Source organism: Lampris incognitus, chromosome 3, assembly GCF_029633865.1.
Source record: "Lampris incognitus isolate fLamInc1 chromosome 3, fLamInc1.hap2, whole genome shotgun sequence".
NCBI classification, from domain to species: domain Eukaryota; kingdom Metazoa; phylum Chordata; class Actinopteri; order Lampriformes; family Lampridae; genus Lampris; species Lampris incognitus.
The window spans coordinates 106,348,011-106,368,964 of NC_079213.1; the positions used below are offsets into that span (position 1 = coordinate 106,348,011).

The 20,954-nt window shown below is 43.8% G+C and overlaps 1 protein-coding gene across 2 annotated transcripts in view; it reads right to left on the minus strand.

The window, feature by feature from the left end:
* The window catches only part of nlgn1 (neuroligin 1), a 384,465-nt gene that overhangs the window by 247,031 nt on the left and 116,480 nt on the right, over positions 1–20,954 (minus strand). Inside the window, exon 3 of one of the 2 annotated variants that reach the window (XM_056275599.1) lies at positions 3,535–3,594. The exons of the other annotated variant lie outside the window; for it this stretch is intronic. Coding sequence (XP_056131574.1) covers positions 3,535–3,594 — 60 coding nt within the window. The remainder of the gene's footprint in view (positions 1–3,534; positions 3,595–20,954) is intronic. 2 annotated transcript variants of the gene reach the window in all.

The window sequence follows — 20,954 nt, forward strand, 5'->3', positions numbered from 1 at the left end:
GTAATAATAGTCTAGTAACACAACTTGCTAGGCCCAGATTGCTTGAACTTGCCCACTTAGCAGGTCAGAGAGCAGTCACGGTTAAATGGACCCAGCGATGAGAACAGTAGAACTCTGAAGATGATCCTAGTCGAACTGGTGCTCTGTTATTTTGACAAATGCTAACTGTGCTGCCATTTACTGATATCGAGCCAAACGAGGCCAGGGTCGAAAAGTCGATTTGGGATTAAAATATCGCTTGTCGAAATCCCTGGACCAGTTAGAAAATTAGAAAAGACAAATAAATAAAATCATGAGGATGTGAAAATTGATCGTGGGGGGGAGAGAGAGAGAGAGAGAGAGAGAGAGAGAGAGAGAGAGAGAGAGAGAGAGAGAGAGAGAGAGAGAGAGAGAGAGAGAGAGAGAGAGAGAGAGAGAGAGAGAGAGAAATCAATGAGGATTCTCCTCCTCTTGTGCGTCTCTCAGGGCCTCCGGGACCAGTCCTCCCGCCATCAGCAAAATCTTTGTCATCGAGTCCGCCGCCGTAAGAGCACCGCGTCGCTACTCTAGGGCTGGATTAATACCACACGCAGCACTTCAATCCTCCTTATTGGATGCCGAGGGCCTTTTAATGAGCCCCATTGATATCGCAGCTCCTGACATCTCCACGTTTGTATATCCACACTGATCCGCTCCAATATACACTACAGCCAATCAAAAAAAAAAAAAAAAATGTAAAAAACACCCAAAAAACCCCCCCAAAAAAACCCAACTCCACTTACAACAAATCCTTAGCTCCCAGGGACTGCCCTGTTTACATCTCTATTCCTCTCACAAAGGGATTACAAACACCAGATTTACTGAGCATAAAGAGATTGGGAAATCCAAGATTTCCTGGGCGAGGGGAATTCTCCTTGTTGGCTTCGTATCGTCGGGATGACAGGAGGTCAAAAGTTAAACGCATGAAGAACTGACGGGGTGGGGGTGGGGGGGGGGGGGCAGAAGCCAACTGGACGTCAAGTCATGTGTCCAGATAGAACAGCGGCATTGAGTGTGTGTGTGTGTGTGTGTGTGTGTGAGTGTGCGCTGTATGTGTGCGAGTGTATTCTTAAGCATATTTTCTTCTACAATAAAGTGGATTAGTCATGTGCCCAGCGTTCTTTATCGAGATAATACTTGAAGCTTGCTGGGATTTCACTATCTAGATCTGTGCGAGCTGTGTCTCTCTGTCTAATCTTTATGGTGTGTGTGTGTGTGTGTGTGTGTGTGTGTGTGTGTGTGTGTGTGTGTGTGGTTGTGTGTGTGCAAGCTGCTAGGAAAACAGCATGATGGCACAGATCAAAGGGATTTGGCTGGTTGTGAGTCTTATTTGGATGTAATTGCTGTTTACTTCGTCACATTATACTGTAGAGGTGCCTTATTAGGACTTTCTGCCTGTCATTAAAGTTGCACCGAAGCGGCCTTGAGGGGATACGACTCCATCTCGGGGTTTTATCAAGGACACCACGACTCCTAATGTGACTTTTCAAAGGGCTGCTTGTTTATGGCAACTCAGTGTAGGTTTATCTCTTTGTGTTATTTGGAGTAATGGCTTTTCTGCAAATCACCCAAGCCTGCAAACAGAAGATGATTAAATTCAAGAGAAGCAAACAGGACGCTCCATTCCCGGGCCCCTCTCTAGGTACCGGTTGGGTCTGTCAAGCTCAGAAAAAAAAAAAATGTGTGGAAGTGTGTTTGTTCCAGTACTCTGAACCAGTTACTCTGATACTTCTGATTTCCAGATTTAATAATCAGGTGTGAATAAAAAGGCACTTTTAAATGTGTTTGCTGCCAGGGTGACAGAGGTACCTTTGAAATGAAGGAATCTGGTGGCAATTTCACTTCTCATTCGGTGTTGCTCGAAATGTTATTTAGGAGGTGCGATGATCCAAGTGCTCTTTTCATTTCAGTTTTTTTTTTCCCTTTCTGCTTCGATATCAGTCATTGAAGAGGACGAGGAAATGTGATTGGGCCGGGTGTACCCTGTTGTGTCCTAAACCAGGACCATAATGCTGCTAGACCCAGCTGAAGATTTGCAGCCCAACCGGGCCACAACCACCAGCGACATGTTCCCCTTTATGAAGAATGGCAAAGGGACAAGGCCCGGATATGAATCCAGATATATTTCCTGTTTAGTCTGTGTGAAAGTTTAACAGCAGTTTGTTGTACGCCGTGACAGTCTAACTTATTTGTCTGACTGATTTAACCAGGAAGACACAAACAGTGACTTGGTAACACAGCAGAGTTGTCGTAGGCGTTCTGTATTGGTGTGGATTGCTGCGTCCCTGGCATGGAGTCTATCCGGTCAACCTTGAGAGGACAACACAAATTATCACTCCTAACGCAACGATTCTGAGTAATAACCTTCGTCTCAGTATCTCGCTGATTTATTTGGCGAAATTGACGGCTGTCTTACGGGAAGACAAATGGATGCAGCGTTTTATGAGTCCTCCAGACGTTTGAAAATAATGATGCAGCCGCTATATATGACCAGGCAATGTCAGTAAAGCAAGCGGAATACAAATTTAGCATTGATGTGGAATTATGGGAAGGCGCTGTCTAACATGTAATACTACCCCAGGGGGGGGGGGGCAGCCAATCACTTAAAACCCAGGGTGACACTTGCACTTTTCTTTACGTTGGGATCAGCCACAGCCAAAAGCAAAAATGTCTGGTAAGTACCTTATATTTACTGCAACCCCCCTTGAATTTATCATGTTTTCAAACAATTTTGATAGTCCTAAAGTGTATTGTCTGATCATATTCTGAACCTCATGACCGGTTAGCAGTAATCCACGTTGTCTTTGTCGTGTTGGGGGGGGGGGGGGTGAGTCCATGCCAGAGGAACAACCCACACAATTGCAGAGCCGCCATGATTAAAAAAAATACATTAAAAATATATTGCAAATACACTGTGCTCTGAACACACATCAGGTACGGGGGGGTTATCGGTTTGACGCCCAAAACTAAAGGTTGTTTTGCAGGTAAGTATTGAGGGAGTAAAAGAGAGCCAAGTGGACAGTAGTATAGCCTTTCAACATGTCTGTGAAAGAGAGATTAATTGGGGGGGGGGGTGAGGGGTAGGGGGGTGAGGGGGGGGTCACATGCAGAAACGTGTTAACAGTTTGCTAGAAAGTTAATCGTTACTTGATCTGCCGGTGAGATGCAACACACAAAAAAAAAAGGAAAAGAAAAGAAAAGAAAAACAAATTCAAGCAGAAAATCTAAGTTAGATCATTAATCTTTAAAGAATGGTGCTACACATGGAAACAAGACGCTTTATAGACATCAAGCTGAAAAGGACAAAACACATCCAGCCCAAGAAAGAGTTTGGTTTTTTTTTTTTTGACGAGAAAAGAGCAAAAAGAAAATCTCCATCACGTTCAAAAAAAGGACAAGAGATGTAAGAAAATCAAGGAAGAAGAGAAGAAAAAAAAAAAAGTCGGAGTACGGGTAAGACTTCAGTTCCCTTGTCATGCAATTCATTTCAGTGGCATTTGGGGGGGGAAAAAATACCTTCGTCGTCCGTGCGGTCACTATCACCTAAATCATCAGTGTGTTTCTTTGTAAGGGGACCTATAAGGACCAAGAAGGAGAAGATGGAGGAAAACAGGATGACAAAGAACATACACAGCCTTCAAAAGATGCCCTCAAGAGACAAGAAAATTTCTCAATCTTTCAACCCTCTTTTTCAAAAAAAGAAAAAAAAAAACCCTTCAGTGTGACACTGAAAGGGAGCCTGGGTAAATTTTACCACACGTGTTTACAGTAGTACTGTAATAACATAGCAATAAGGGATGTGGGGGAGTAAAGGAGCAAGAAAAGAGGGACTTCTTTAAAAAAAAAAACGGTTAGGTCAAAAAGATGCAGTTTTGTGTATTAAAAAATGTTAAGAATTAACTTGGGTCGAATCCCTTAGAATCAAACAACAGGAAAACTTCTGTACCCCAGCACACACAAAACAAGAATTAACAATTTTCATTATAACACCTTAAACTTTTCAGTTCAACATTGGAAACAATCATTATAAGCACTTAACAACAGTAGAAAATAATATAAATAAAGGGAAAATTGAAAAAAGGGGGGGGAGGGTAGAAGAACCGCAGTAGTGGTAAGTGTAGTCGACCACAGCAGAATGTTTAGTAGAAGCCTTTGACGAACGCTGCTGTCGTGATTTGAGCACGCCTCGTTTTGTTTTTCCATTCAAACAGCTTTATTGGCATGAACAAAAACATGTTGTTCCCAAAGCAGTTTACATTTATATCTGAGCATGCCAAGTGTGTGTGTTGCATGCATGCGAGTGTGTGCATGCACGCACGCACATACACACATGCAGGCAACATACATACGCATGCATGCAACTTTGTGCATAGATGTTACTGCGGGGGCTACGCTGAAACATAATGGTTGGTTGAATAGCCTACGCCTGAGAATTTTAATGAGTGGGGGGGGGAGGGAGAGAGAGGGAGGAACAAGCGAAGATATTTTTGCACATTTCACCTCTCATTTCCGTCGACAAACTATTGTGTTTTTCACTCTCTCCAGAATGAAGCAATTTCATTTCACAATCGCACAAAATCCAAATCCAAGCAAAGCAAGATGCACGGTATCGACAGGATGGCTGAGTGGTTAAATACATATCATCTACAACTGCATTACCATAAGAAAGAGTCCCGAATAACTGTGCAATTATCACAATTATCAATACTGCTTTAATGTATAGGTGAAATTTTTTTTTTGGAAATTATGTATTTTGTTTACTGCTTGAGGGATGTTTCTCGTGTCCAGATGTGCCAAATCAACTGTGAATGGGTCTTTCTTAAGGCCAGGATAGTCAGACAGCAGGAGGGGTCAGAGGCTTCTACACTTAAATAAGTCAGATCTCTATATACCTGTTCACTGTACATATCAAAACACATCAACACTGGGGAAGAATATTGAAACACACACACACACACACACACACACACACACACACAGATACAGGCACACAAACACAAACCTATAAGCATGCGTACATCTGAATACATGCATAGGCATTATACATAAAGGACGTGTAAACATGCATTCTCAAGATGAGTCATGTATGTAAGCAAGTTACATGACATGCAGAAACCGGTCAGAGTTCAGCCAATTCCAACTTCTTTAAACTCTGCTCACTTACACAAACACACCTCAGTAAGAAAACTGCAACACACAACACAGTCAAGCTTGAAATAGCAACACACTGACTGGCAAATGACCACACAACTCTGTCATCATTCACAACATCAACACCCACCCACACACCCAATATGACTCCATTCGCTTCCATTATACAGTAATATAAAGTTCAGTAACTCTCAGATTTGAAAATATTTCTCATCCAATCTGCTAAATGTTAAAAGGTTGTCTGGGGGATGAGGTTAACGGTTGGATAAAGGGTGCTTAGGTTTAAAAAAAATAATTATCAACATGCACTCACACCAACAGCAACCACTAGAGGCAAAGTGATGGCAAGCCATTAGTTTCAAATAAGCGCTGGGAGACAAGGAGAGGCGGTCACGGTTGGCGAAGAGATCGTAGCGACCTGAGCAGAGTTCAACTTTATGCAAATAAGCAGTGACGCAATGTAACAAAAGCCAATCGGAGGGAAAATGTGTTCACCTCATGTTCTCCCACTGTGAAACTTGTTTTCACTTTAGTTCCGTTGACTTTAGTTCCTAACAATAACAGAAACGGAGGGGAAAGTTGATTGTCACCGTAGGCGAACATTTTTTTCCTAGGATGAATCCGGAAAGTTCCCGCCCTCAGACGCTAGGATTGGCCCGATTTGCCTGTCAGTCGAGGCCGATGCGAACCCGCAACAACTCTAACCCGAACCATATTTTTTTCCTCGGATGAATCTGGAAAGTTGACTGACAGGCAGAGCTGGCCAATCCTAGCGCCTAATGGCGGGAACTTTCCGGATTCATCCTAGGAAAAAAATATTGGCTCACCGTATAGGGCGGTTTCCCATTTCAAAACAAAAATGGAGCCTAAGAGGTGTGGAGGCCGAGAATTATTACACGCATTAATATGAGTGACTCGCCATTTAAATGGTAATGATAACATCGGTGGACATTGTCAATCATGCTAGCTAACATTAGCTAGCTACTGTAACCGGTTAATTTCTTGCCCGGTGCGGGATTCGATACGGGGTGTACTGCACCACAAGGCGACATCACTAAGCGCTCGGCTAAAGGGTCAGACCTGTTAGCTAGGGAATAATGTGTCTTATTAGTAGTTTACAGTCGTCACCCTCCCCAAGCGCGCCCTCGCGCTTGTTCTTCCCGCGCTCCGAAGAGACTTCTGAGGATCTGCACACTTCCGGATCCCACCGCTGCCACCAATGTAACCGGTTAATTTCTTGCCCGGTGCGGGATTCGATACGGGGTGTACTGCACCACAAGGCGACATCACTAACCGCTCGGCTAAAGGGTCAGACCCGTTAGCTAGGGACTAATGTGTCTTATTAGTAGTTTACAATACCATCACTGCCAATTCATTAACTGCTAGCGGATGTGAAACATATAAAAAATAAAGTTATGCATCTATTTATCAACAAACATAGGCTGGTTTTAACTTCCTCAATAGTTCCTCTGGCCTCAGGAGAAAAGCTACACGGCGATTTGGTGACGTTAAACGACAGGATGACTGCCGGTGTGAGCGCACAGCACGTTCTATCAGTCTCCTGTTCACCGTATGAACAGCAGCTCAACATTCTGGATCGCAACGATATCAAAGGTTCAAGCCGAGTCTCCCGTTTACGATCTCACTGGCACTGAAAGGGAATATTGTGAATTCTAAATACCAAATTCCTAAATTGAGCTGCGCTCTATATTTAAAAAGATTTCCGCTTCCCCTCATTCTCCAGAGGAAGCCAATTCCCCGCATGTCATTTCATCCTACAGCGGTCTCCTTGCTCTCTTTTCTTTGAATGCGATGATAAGTGAGAGCTGACTTGAGCTGTTTCTCTCTGCTGAATAAGCACCAGGAACCCGGAGTCATTTTGACAGAGAAATGAAACTTCTAGAAGACACAAAACATCGGCTCGGGACATGAAACCGATTCAACTGTGTGTGTGTGTGTGTCTCGTCTAAAAAGCTCAGAGTACAGAGAGGTACATAGGATGACAATTTACTTTGAGGCAACACACAAACGATACATCACCTCTGCAGACCTGTGTTAGATGGATACCCAAATGCTTGAAAACCAAATTGGAAAAAATATTTTTGCAGACCCATTTATTTGTTACTATAAGCAGGGTCTTATTTTCTTTGCTTGAAAGAGAGTGCCCATTGGTGACCAACTCAAAGCAGAGGTCAGGGTAATATTGAACGGACGATAATGCACTTGAATTGAAAGTACGCACGTGTGCATGACAAATACACAAAAATTATGGTACTTAATTGAACTGGAGACGTAATGTGAATTTTTCTGGGGACAAAAAAAAGGGGGTTCTGATGTGCATAAACCCCAGCAAGGGTCACATATATTGTAAAGCTGTGCTCTCGGGTTTTGAGATCGGCATCCGTGGTTTAATAATGACCTCCAATTGGTAATCCATACTTGCAAATTAACAAACCGTACCCTCAATTTTATAACCCATGCCCTTGATTTTGCAGTGCAATTATCTGAATAACGGTCTCTTCATTTGTAACATGGAAAGGGCAGATCGGGTTAAACGCATTAGCTTGCCAGATAAGTAGGTTTAAGTGTATTGTAACTAGGATAAATGCAAAACATTAACACCTTTTGCAGTCCTTTTACACAATTGGAACACAAAATGAAGGGCACCAATAATCAAGTCGAGGGCACTGATATTTCACTCGAGGTAACCTATGATAATTTGTGAGCACGGATTACTAATTCAAGGGTATCGATTATCTACTTAAAGGTTTTTTTCTTTTTGCTGTTTTTTTTTTTTCGATTCAAGGGAAAAGATCACCAATTACAAAGCATCGATTAGAAGGCTGTGGGCACCGATTTCAACACCGAGAGCACAGATTTTCCATAATGCCCTTTTTTCTTCTTCCTACTATGTGACCCCTGCTGACCACCGTATATTTCATTGTGAGAAAAAACGAAGAAACTTCGTATTATAGTCCCCATGTTTCCTTTACAGAGCCATGTTGTTTGGCTCAGGGTTAGTTGGGATCGGGAATGACAGCAGAAAAGACAGGTGTGTTAAATCTCTCAGAAGAACAAACACAAACACAAACACACACACACACACACACACCTGACAGCAATCAGATGTCATTTTTAAACTCCCCCACTGACAGGGGTCTTGGTAGTACCTCCGCTCCAGTGACCTGACCGCCTACACCCACCTTGACCCAACCCCCATCTCAGCATCCCCTTATCCATCACACTGCATGTGTTTTATGTACCGTGTGTGTGTGTGTGTGTGTGTGTGTGTGTGTGTGTGTGTGTGTGCGTGTGTGGGAGGGTACAGCAGGGGGTCACAGCTGGTCTAGTCTTCTTTCACTGCTTTAGGAACATGGACATTTCTTCATCGCTCTCTCTCTTTCTCACTCTTGCTCCCTCCCTCATACACTATCTTGCTCAGTCTTTCTGCCTCCATCCTTCATTCCCAGATTTTGATTAATCTAACAATAAATTTTACACCAAGAAGAAAATGTATAGATTAATTTGACACCTGTGCATTGTCTGTGAAAAATAGGATGATTCCATACTCGTTCCTCTCTCTCTCTCTCTCTCTCTCTCTCTCTCTCTCTCTCTCTCTCTCTCTCTCTCTCTCTCTCTCTCTCTCTCTCTCTCTCTCTCTCTCTCTCTCTCTCTCTCTCTCTCTCTCTCTCTCTCTCTCTCTCTCTCTCTCTCTCTCTCTCTCTCTCTCTCTCTCTCTCTCTCTCTCTCTCTCTCTCTCTCTCTCTCTCTCTCTCTCCCTTCCATCATGGAAACAGATGATGTTAATGTCACATTCAACTTCTTTCTCTACAGCCAAGTTGTCGGCACGACACACTCTCTCTCTCTGTTTTGGTGCCTCCGTCTCTCGACATTTCCATCATTCCATCTCGTTTCCATCTCTGCACCTCTCCATCAGCATCGATTGGTGTCTGATAAAGAAGACCTTCACGCATTGACATTCTGCTACGCTCAAAAAACGCACAACTCGGATTGGAGATGAAGAGCAGACCCCCCCCCCCCACACACACACACACACACACAAACCTACATGCTAACACACACATCTACAAGCATATACATTATATATATATATATATATATATGTATATACACACACACACACTCAAAAGAATTCACAAATGCATACACAAAAATTATGTCTTTCATGTTCTCTCTCTCTCTCTCTCTCCCTCTCTTGCAATCATCCCTCGGTCTCTTTCTCTCTAGGCAAACACAAGGGCATTTACACATATGTATTCACAAGTGCATCCACAAGCACATAAGCACTCACATTCCTTTTGTCAATTTTTTGTGCTCTCTTGCTTTTACAAACACACAAATCTCACACATACACACACACACACACACTCGCACACAAATTCTCATCCCCCAGGCCGTCTCTCTTGGATGAGGTAATTATTAGGAGTCCATCTATTGATCGCCGGTTCAGCACAAGAGCTAGTCATACATACATATTGCTTCTTATAAGCATCAGTCAGGGGCCAGCTCAGAAACACACCGGCTTAATCCATCACCCATGTGCATTTACAAAAAAGTGATCTAACTAAGAATGCAGTTCAATGAGCCAGATAGGTAATCTACTATTGACCTCGAATTAAACCTCCCGGGGCTATAGACACAGAATCCCATTCCCTACAGTAAAACAGTACGGCAGTCTAATGCAGTTTGACAAAAGCCTCTGGTAATCAGGTTATGGAGAGACTGCTGCACCCTGCAACTACCCAGACTGCATATATGTGCTGTCTTTTACAATTGGGATCAGTTCTAAAGACAAACAGTATGGACGAGCATATGGAAGTGTGTGTGTGGTTAAATGTATGTATGTGTAATGTATGTGTGTGTGTGAAAAGGGGAGAAAGCGGGAGAGACAGAGACAGAGAGTGAAGTAGAGACAGAGAGAGGGAGGGCAAGAGAGAGAGAGAGAGCGAGGTAGAGACAGACAGAGAGAGGGAAAGTGAGGTAGACACAGAGAGGGCAGAGAGAGAGAGGGAGAGTAAGGTTGAGGCAGAGAGGGTAGAGAGAGAGGGAGATTGAGGTAGAGGAGGAGAGAGGGAGAGGGAGGCAGAGGCGGGGAGAGGGAGAGTAAGGTAGAGACAGAGAGGGTAGAGACAGAAAGAGAGGGAGAGGGACGCACAGACAGAGAGGGACAGGGAGGTAGAGACAGACAGAGAGGTAGAGACAGAAAGAGAGGAAGAGTGAGGTAGAGACAGAAAGAGAGGGAGAGGGAGGTACAGACAGAGAGGGAGAGTGAGAGAGAGAGAAAGAGAGAGAGAGAGAGAGAGAGAGAGAGAGAGAGAGAGAGAGAGAGAGAGAGAGAGAGAGAGAGAGAGAGAGAATGCCTGGGACTACAGTTTCGCGTATGCACTTGAGTCCTTTTGTGTACTATATGCCCGTGTGTATGTTGCTGTTTTGCAGATGAGCGTATGTGTGTGTGTGTGTGTGTGTGTGTGTGTGTGTGTGCGTGTGCATGTGAGGGGTACCCTACTGGTATAATTCCCACTTAGCTTCATCTCATTTGGCACACCAGTGCACTCAGAACAACGTTTTATCTTTCAAACCCTCTCTTAACAATCCTTCCATCATTTCATGAAATCCAAACACTTAGCCACGATGTAGGGTTTTCACACCAGAACCACCGAGGAAGCCATTTTGACGGTCCTGGGTTTTCCGTTTAATAACTTTGTGGGGAGGAGGAAAAAAAAAAGATTCAGACCTGCCGCTCCCTGAATGCTCCTAAAATTGCACGCATTTGCATTAAAATGAGTTGGTGTCAGTTGTTTCCTAACAGACACACTAACATATTCAATGCAATAACATAATATAATATATAATATAAAGATTCATCTAAGAGGAAACTGTTAATTTCACGGGAGGCCGTGGTACCACAGCCAGGGTTCCTGGAGTTCGAACAGGACTAGCTGTGTTACGGTAATAACTACTGTCACGGCCATTCATTTCAACACACTCGTCAACTTTTAGGCTAATTCTGCTTGACAGCAAAATTGATTTTCAGGATGTGCTGACTGACGGGACTCATGCGAGGCTAACAATTCTCAACACAAACATGTGCAGATGTTAATTATGACTGGATATACCCTAAAGTGTTAAACAGCCTGAATCAGAGGCGCTGACCTGAACGGAATAAATTCGCAGTGCGTACTCGCTGGAAAAAAGCAACACTGGAATCTGATTTTTTTTGTTTTCTCAAAACTGTCACTATCTTCTCTTGAAGAGGGATTACCTAGGGCGACCTGGGAGGGTTTGTTGCATTGTGAATTGGGAAGCCGGCTGTGAATTCACACTGGATATGAGGTGTCGGAGAAACGATTAAAATATGTTATGCAAATGGAAAAATATGGCCCCAGATAGATCACAAGATTATGCAATCCCAAGGGGAATGGGTGTAAAAAAGATGACGACGCATTAATATTCTAGTTCATAATCAGACTCGTTGCCTGTGGCATATGAAGTAAGATTAGACCAAAGTCACACAGATAGGATTTAGACTTATCTTAGGAGTTACAGCCCCTGAAGCAGCTCAGGACACAATGTGAAAATGATTTATAAAAGAGGGGACCAGCATCAGATTTTGAACTCAACCAGGGATCATTATAATAGTAATCTGGATTAAATGTTCTCAGCGAGAAAAAATCCTTTGGGACACTGGCACTGACTAAATCCTGATGTCGGTGCATATCTTTGCATGTGTGTGTGTGTGTTTTGTGAGCAGTGTGAGCAGTGTGAGTAGTGTGTTTCTTTTTATCTAAAGAAGTTTGTAAGCATATTTGTGTGCATTCCTAAAATTATGCGGCACATGTTTGCATGCATATGTGTGTGTGTGTGTGTGTGTGTGTGTGTGTGTGTGTGTGTGTGTGTGTGTGTGTGATAGAATTACATGTAACACTGATGGAGGTGGGGCAGATTTACCACATTACTGTGTAAACTTCCATCCATTATCTTAACCGCATATCCTGCTCTCAGGGTTGCAGGAGCCTATCCCAGCAGTCATTGGGCGGCAGGCAGGGAGACACCTTGGACAGGCCACCAGGCCATCACAGGGCCGACACACACACACACACACACACACACACACACACACACACACACACCTAGGGACACTTTAGTACGGCCGATTCACCTGACCTACATGTCTTTGGACTGTGGGAGGAAACTGGAGCCCCTGGAGGAAACCCACGCAGACACGGGGACAACATGCAAACTCCACACAGAGGATGACCCGGGATGACCAACCAAGGTTGGACCACCCCGGGGCTCGAACGCAGGACCTTCTTGCTGTGAGGCAACCGCGCTAACCACTGTGCCACCACTGTGTAAACTTAAGAGAGTAACACATCTTCTGGCGAAGCTTCTAAAACTTGAGAACGGGATGGCAAAGTATGTTCTCTCTCTCTCTCTTCTCTCTCTCTCTCTCTCTCCTCTCGCTCTCTCCTTGACAAGACTTATCACACATGCACACTGTCCCTGCCCAAGGCAAGCCAGCCAACACCATGACACATAGGGGACCTAAAAGCCCCCCACCCCCCCACACACACTGCCCGCTCACCCCTCTACAATATACTGCAGTTCACAACAACTGTGCAGTAACTGTGAATAAGTGCACCCTGTGCAATAAGTGAACATGTGAACATGCTGCTGCATCTTTTTCTCAATGTAACATCTGCTATATCTTTATTTTCATACCAATGCTCTCGATCCACCCTGCTTTTATTCATAAAGCTACATCTCTTTATTCTATTCTACAGGAACCAAGTACTTCGGTTCAGTCTCGTTCTTATTTTGTATATTCCCTATATTGTTTGCCTTATATTCTTGCCATTGTGTGTATTTTTAATATTTGTGTGTCTTTGGATTACGCAAGCTGTAATGACGCTTTAATTTCCTCCGGGAGCAGTAAAGTATCTATCTGTCTATCTATCCATCTACACTCCCGCTTACTCCGTTATTCACGCTACATTTCCTGCTTTTTTCCGCCCCTTCCTACAAGCATCCGTTTTCCCTCTCCCCTCTTTGTTCCTCTCTTCTCGTCATCATTTCCTGGTTGCTTGCCCATTGACCAAATCAGCACCCACCACACTGTCTGCATGAGCAAGTCCATTTAATCCCCCAGAAGACCTTGGAGGGGAGGACATGTACAAGACGTTGTGACTAGTATGGAGAGAGCAAAGACCCAGGGAGGTAAAGGAGGAGGATTAACGGCAAAGAAAATACACCAACTTCCAAGCATTTCTGTCCAAGGACTGAGTCGTCTGTGACAGACAGAGGTATAGTCACACTCAAGTGGCCATACTCTACTAGAGCTTTTTAAAATTGCCATATTAGAAAGGGAGAAAGGGTCTAAGGTGTGTTTCATTGGATGGTATAGTGTGCTTTAGCAAATCAGTCTGGCTCTCGAAAGCCGGGAAGATGCTGTACGAGTTGAGCCCGATTTGATCCCCGATTTGGCCATCGACGACTTATTTTAGAGTCGGGCCGGCTTTCCGCCTCATCGGCTGTCGCTTGACTTGCAGATTGAGTGGTGTCGCCAGAACGATCAGCGATCTGGCTGTTGGACAATCAGACACATTTGCGGCATGTCCAAAATTTTGGTCAGCCGTCTTTCAATTTGAGCAGTATCACGATTCGATTTCCCACAATTCAGTATGAAGGCCACAGTGCGCATGCGTGAGCCGACAACAACAACATGGTGCAGACGAGAGAGTGCGTACAGCGTGAATGGATGGAGACCAGATGGATGGAGCTCTGGCAACAGTAGACCACTATATTAGTTGAAATAAGGTTGTTTTTTTGGGGGGGGGGTTCCCCATTTTCTCCCCAATTGTATCCAGCCAATTACCCCACTCTTCCAAGCTGTCCCAGTTGCTGCTCCACCCCCTCTGCCGATCCGAGGAGGGCAACATGGAGTCGCCAGCCACTTCTTTTCACCTGACAGTGAGGAGTTTCACCAGGGGGACATAGCGCGTGGGAGGATCACGCTGTTCCCCCCCAGTCCCCCCACCTCCCGAACAGGCGCCCCGACGGACCAGAGGAGGCACTAGTGCAGCAACCGGGACACATACCCATGTCCGGCTTCCCACCCACAGACACAGCCAATTGAGTCTGTAGGGACACCTGACCAAGCTGGAGGTAACACAGGGATTCGAACCACCCATCCCCGTGTTGGTAGGCAACGGAATAGACCGCTACGGCACCCGGACGCCCTGAAATAAAGTTTTTTGCCATGGAGGTCAAATCTAATCTTGACTGCAAACTACACCTTTCTCCTAGCCTTCATCACAAACATGTCTTAACATGTAAAAATAAACTTAAAAATAAAACTGTCCACATTTTGGAGGATGCATCCATATTGTCTTGTATTATCAGTGCAGCCGTCTTCAGCGTTTCAAATGGCCCCATTATAAAGTGGTAGACTGCACTGTGTCCACTGGTAAACTGTCTGGCTAAACTGGCTCTGGATGAATCTCGGTCAGGTCCACTGTAGACCGGCAGTCACAAGCTGGGCAGTATCTCCACATACATGTCAGGCCGGGTTAGGGTTCAGTGTTATAAGGGACGTTACTGCTGAGCCTGATTTCAGCTTACTGTCAGCTAATAGGCCACCGACCACTTCAATTATCCAGAAGTCAAGCTGTGTATGCATGAAGTCTCTTTCTCCATGCACTGAGACTTGTCAGCTTTACTCTATGTTCCCACACGGTTCTGTGAAATGTGACGTGATACACAAGACACTGCAGAAGTTTCATCAATACATACATGAGGTAAACAAAAGCAGTTACATAGATCAAATGGATTTTTACCTCGGGCTTTGCAGCAAAGCCCAACAGAAGAAATTATCTGGGAACAACCCAAATTATTCCATCCATCCATTATGCGAACCGCTTATCCTGCTCTCAAGGTTGCAGGGATGCTGGAGCCTATCCCAGCAGTCATTGGGCGGCAGGCAGGGAGACACCCTGGACAGGCCACCAGGACATCACAGGGCCGACATACACACACACACACACACATGCACACACTCATACCTAGGGACAATTTAGTAAGGCCAATTCACCTGACTTACATGTCTTTGGACTGTGGGAGGAAACCAGAGCTCCCGGAGGAAACCCACGCAAAGACAACCCGGGATGACCCACCAAGGTTGGACTACCCCAGGGCTCGAACCCAGGACCTTCTTGCTGTGAGGCGACTGCGCTACCCACTATGCCACCGTGCCGCCCCCAAATCTTATGTACATACATACATACATACATACATACATACATACATACATACATACATACATATACACATATATATACATATATACACACACACACACACACATATATACAAATATATATAAAATATGTTATTATTTAAGTGAGCCATGGAATAGTCATGTTTTGTTTTTTAAATCGAGCTTATTCAACATTGCCTCAAAATCACGGCAGTTTATTCGGCTGCTGATTGGGGGCAAGTGTGATTAAACAACCACATCAATAATTGAATACGAGTTCTATTGTTAATCATTTGATACTATGTCTCTTGAATACGATAAAAGCACGTTTTGAGTCAAGTGTTTCCAGTGTCACAATTGGCCTATGCTTTGAATTCTGTATTAGACGAATAAAAACTGAAGAAAAGCTGAATTAGAGATCGCATGGTTAAGCATCTACAGTGCACACACATCCAAATTTTTATTTTTTCACACTGTTTAGGACCTAAATGCAAATAGACCACAAAAAAAAAATCACGTTTCACATAAATAGTCTGAGAGTCATGCTAGAAAACCACAAATCCAAACAGCTCTTTTCTGATGTTCTGTTCTAATACATGGAAACCTCTGCCGGGAAGAGGTTGTCCTATCTTCAGGATATTATTCACATCATGCCACAAAGGCCGACATCAAGACTCAGAGCCACAACATTGGCAGCTACAGAACATGTGCCATTGGCTGCTGAAAGACAGACATGGGCAAAAAGCCAGAGTTGAATAAAAATCATCCTCTCTCAGACAGCTCTATCCTATAATGCGTAAATACAACCAGATTTTAAAGTTGGGCTAGGGATCTTTCTTCCACTGTTATTTGTGAAAAATGTCACGTCCCTCTAACAGCGATGAGTAATTCAAATGGTCTGAGAGAAAAATCAGGCCTCTCTGTCTAACCCTGCTTCTGTATTCAGGTTGTCAAAATCTCACCTGAGTTTCTCTTATTGGTTGAGGCTTTCCCGTCCCAGTAGCCCTCAGCCAATCAGGGGAGTTCTCTGTGACAGGGCGGTGCTACTACCTGCCAGTTATTTGCGTGCACACCTTTCTGTTGGATTTCTTGTCATCACTATGGGTCTTCAAAGGTAAAATTCACCGCCTTTCAACCTCATCTCTGTCTATCCGCGACACGGATAGCACATGAAAAACACCTACAGTGGTTCCCGCTTGTTTCAGCATCTTTGAAGAAGCACTGAAATCTAGTTTTTCTTCCGGCCACCATACGACCATGACGTCACTTGGCGGCAGACTAAACTACAGCCTACCTGGGTGTCTAATACTGTAATTACTCTAAATATGCCGTTCAGAAAACAAATCATCATCCCCAACATTAGCAGAGGATTCTATGGCCGAGGATACACAAGTTTACGTGCAATGAATAATGGTACATGTAGGTGCTGTGGGAAAGACTCTGTAAGCAGGAGAACGCCAATTTCTCTGTCGATATAGCACACAGAGAGAACTTTACTGCTTCAATCCACTACATGACTCAACAGTAGTGATTGCACATAAACAAAAGCAAAGGTAAAAATTTCCCTTTAAGTACAAAAGTACTTTGAAACATCAGTGCAAGGTGAAATTAAGAGATTCACTGAAAAAAGGGTGTCCAGGTAACATAGCGGTCTATTCCGTTGCCTACCAACACGGGGATCGCCGGTTCGAATCCCCATGTTCCTCCGGCTTGCTCGGGTGTCCCTACAGACACATTTGACGGTGTCTGTGAGTGGGAAGCCGGATGTGGGTATGTGTCCTGGTCGCTGCACAAGCTCCTCTTCTGGTCAGTCGAAGCGTCTGTTCGGGAGGTGGGGGGAATAGCGTGATCCTCCCACGCGCTATGACCCCCTGGTGAAGCTCCTCACTGTCAGGGGAAAAGAAGCGGCGGATGACTCCACATGTATCAGAGGAGGCATGTGTTAGTCTGCAGCCTTCCCCAGAACAGCAGAGGAGGTGGTGCAGCGACAGCTTGAAAGAGTGGGGTAATTGGCCAAGTGCAATTGGGGAGGGGGGGGGATTCACAAAACAAATATAATAATAATAAACTATCTTTACATGCATATCAATGAAAATATGGGTTTTGTCAGTTCCAGTGGCCAAACTCAGACATGTGTGTGAACTTGGTATGAAAGGAAAGGAAGAAGGAGGTGGAAAGCGTTTTTTTTTGGGGGGGGGGTGTTGTGTCAAAATTACACACTTTTCCAAAGTTGCATACCTCGGCTTTAAAATAGCAACCTAAAGGCATTACAGAGACTAGGTCAATTAGCGTGAAATACATGAGCTTTCATTCACTTTGAAATTCAATGAAGTTACAGCCTACTATATTTTTCCATTTGTCTTTAGTCATCCTTCCATCACTAAAAGGAAAGTAAACACAGAGAGAGAACGACTTGCCCCGCTCTCCTCTTAGATAACCAAAGTTCTGTCTTAAAACGGGAATGCTTATCGGTTCAATAAATCACACAGTAAATGAGCACATTTTTAATTCCAAAATTAGCTACCCAGTATTAAAATAACAAAATAAATACATGGGTTCTTAAAAGGATATCTGGCAATTTAGCTTTTTTCATATTTATGGAGCTGTTTCAAAGAGAACTAATGAATTGTTTTAATACATGAAGGGACTGGGATAGTGGTAAATAGAACAGGCTGTACCAATCGTACCAAAATAAAAATGTAAAATTCAGTTTCTCTAACTCTTCAGAGGATGGGAAGAAAAGACTTACAATGAAAGTCAAGGCCATAAAAACAAAGTAGAAAAAAACAGAGAGTGAGAGAGAGAGAGAGAGAGAGAGAGAGAGAGAGCGTGAAAGAAAGTAGAGCAAAATGGAAGAGATGCATGATTACATGGTTAACCGTATTAGAAATTTGGTAAAATTGGTTTCAGTCTTGGTCTATGAATAGGGCTATGCTATGCATCCATGCTATGTTACAATATCTATGTTGTGTTACGTCATTTAGCCTTGTTCCATGTAAACATGTGCTACTGTACGTTATTTTATATTTTGAACTGTGTAGCACTGCATTTTGTTATGTTAAGTAATGTTATATTGTTAAATACACACGATGTTAAAACAAATGTAACACACCTACGTTACATCTTTTTGTTGTAACATCATAAAAAGTAACATCAATACAAAGACAGGGAAGGAAGAATATCGCTGCTTTTATGTAAAGTGCATCCAGAAAGTATACACACCCCTTCACTTTCCCCACATTTTGTCATCTTACAGCCTTATTCCAAAATGGATTAAATTCCTTTTTTTTCTCATCAATCTACACACAATACCCCATAATGACAAAGTGAAAAAGGTTTTGTAGAGGTTTTTGAAAATTTATTAAAAATAAAAAACTGAAATATTGCATGTACATAAGTATTCACACCCTTTGCTATGACACTCAAAATTGAGCTCAAGTTCATCTGTGTCCACTGATCATCCTTGAGATGTTTCTACATCTTGATTGGAGTCCACCTGTAGTAAATTCAATTGAATGGACATGATTTGGAGAGGCACACGCCTGTCTATATACGGTCCCACTGTTGACAGTGCATGTCAGAGCAAAAACCAAGCCATGAAGTCAAAGGAACTGTCTGTGGACCTCCGAGACAGGATTGTATCGAGGCACAGATCTGAGGAAGGGTAAAAAAAAATTCTACAGCTTTGAAGGTCCCGAAGAGCACAGTGGTCTCCATCATTCGTAAATGGAAGAAGTTTGGATCCACCAGGACTCTTCCTAGAGCTGGCCGCCCAGCCAAACTGAGCAATCGGGGGAGAAAGGCCTTGGTCAGGGAGGTGACCAAGAACCCGATGGTCACTCTGACAGAGCTCCAACCTTCCTCTGTGGAGATGGGAGAACCTTCCAGAAGGACAACCATCTCTGCAGCACTCCACCAATCAGGCCTTTATGGTAGAGTGGCCAGACGGAAGCCTCTGCTCAGTAAAAGGCACATGACAGCCCGCTTGGAGTTTGCCAGAAAGCACCTAAAGGACTCTCAGACCATGAGAAACAAGATTCTCTGGTCTGATGAAACCAAGATTGAACTCTTTGGCCTGAATGCCAAACGTCACAACTGGAGGAAACCAGGCACCTCTCATCACCTTACTAATACCATCCCTACAGTGAAGCATGGTGGTGGCAGCATCATGCTGTGGGGATGTTTTTTCAGTGGCAGGAACTGGGAGACTAGTCAGGATCGAGGGAAAGATGAATGGAGCAAAGTACAGAGAGATCCTTGATGAAAACCTGCTCGAGCGCTCAGGACCTCAGACTGGGGCAAAGGTTTACCTTTCAACACGACAACGACCCTAAGCACACAGCCAAGACAACGAAGGAGTGGCTTCGGGACAAGTCTGTGAATGTCCTTGAGTGACCCAGCCAGAGCCGAGACTTGAACCCCATTGTACATCTCTGGAAAGACCTGAAAATAGCTGTGCAGCGACGCTCCCCATCTAACCTTACAGAGCTCGAGAGGATCTGCAGAGAAGAATGGGAGAAATACCCCAAATATAAGTGTGCCAAGCTTGTAGCTTCATACCCAAGACTTGAGGCTGTAATCGCTGCCAAGGGTGCCTCAACCAAGTACTGAGTAAAGGGTGTGAATACTTATGTACATGCAATATTTCAGTTTTTCCTTTTAATAAATTTGCAAAAATTTCTACAAAACCTTTTTCACTTTGTCATTATGAGGGTATTGTATGTAGATTGATGAGAAAAAAAGGAATTTAATCCATTTTGGAATAAGGCTGTAGATAACAAAATGTGGGGAAAGTGAAGGGGTGTGAATACGTTCCGGATGCACTGTATGTATAAAATTCCAAGTGTTTTTTGAAATGAATATTGCATGAAGCAGCTAGCGTCCACATGCCAGCAAGTGTCTCTGCCTGATGGATAAGAGCTTATTCATACACTGAATAGTTGGATATACTGGCATTAATGCAGGTGACAGTATCGTGTGCACTCGCTCTCTCGATCTAGCATGGCGGCACTCACAAATTTAACCTGTAATTGTTGCATCTACGCACCCCACACACACACAACCACCCACCCACCCACCGACACACCCACCAACACACACAAACACAATCCATTCAAACTCTGAGTAAATGCTATGCAGTGTAACTTTGTGACAGATAACGGGGGGAGCCCTCATGAATATTAGATATCGCAGTCATTGTTGACTTTCTAGGATCTAAATACGCTGGTCTGTGATGCAAAAAAATTCACTTTGTATATTTATGTGGGCACGCATGCACTCAGAAACTTGTACTGTTTTCAGTTGTCAAGGGAAACTTCATAAACCAAACAAACAAAAAACTAATTTCGGTCGTTGAGAATTATTCCCACCTGTGGAGAACACTGTTCAGTTTTATGATTGGTCAAATACTCCTTTAAGATCTGCTGTCATATGCTCCAGGTGAACCCGATCAATATTCATGAACATCCATCCGTCCATCATCCAACCCGATTATCCCAATCGGGGGGTC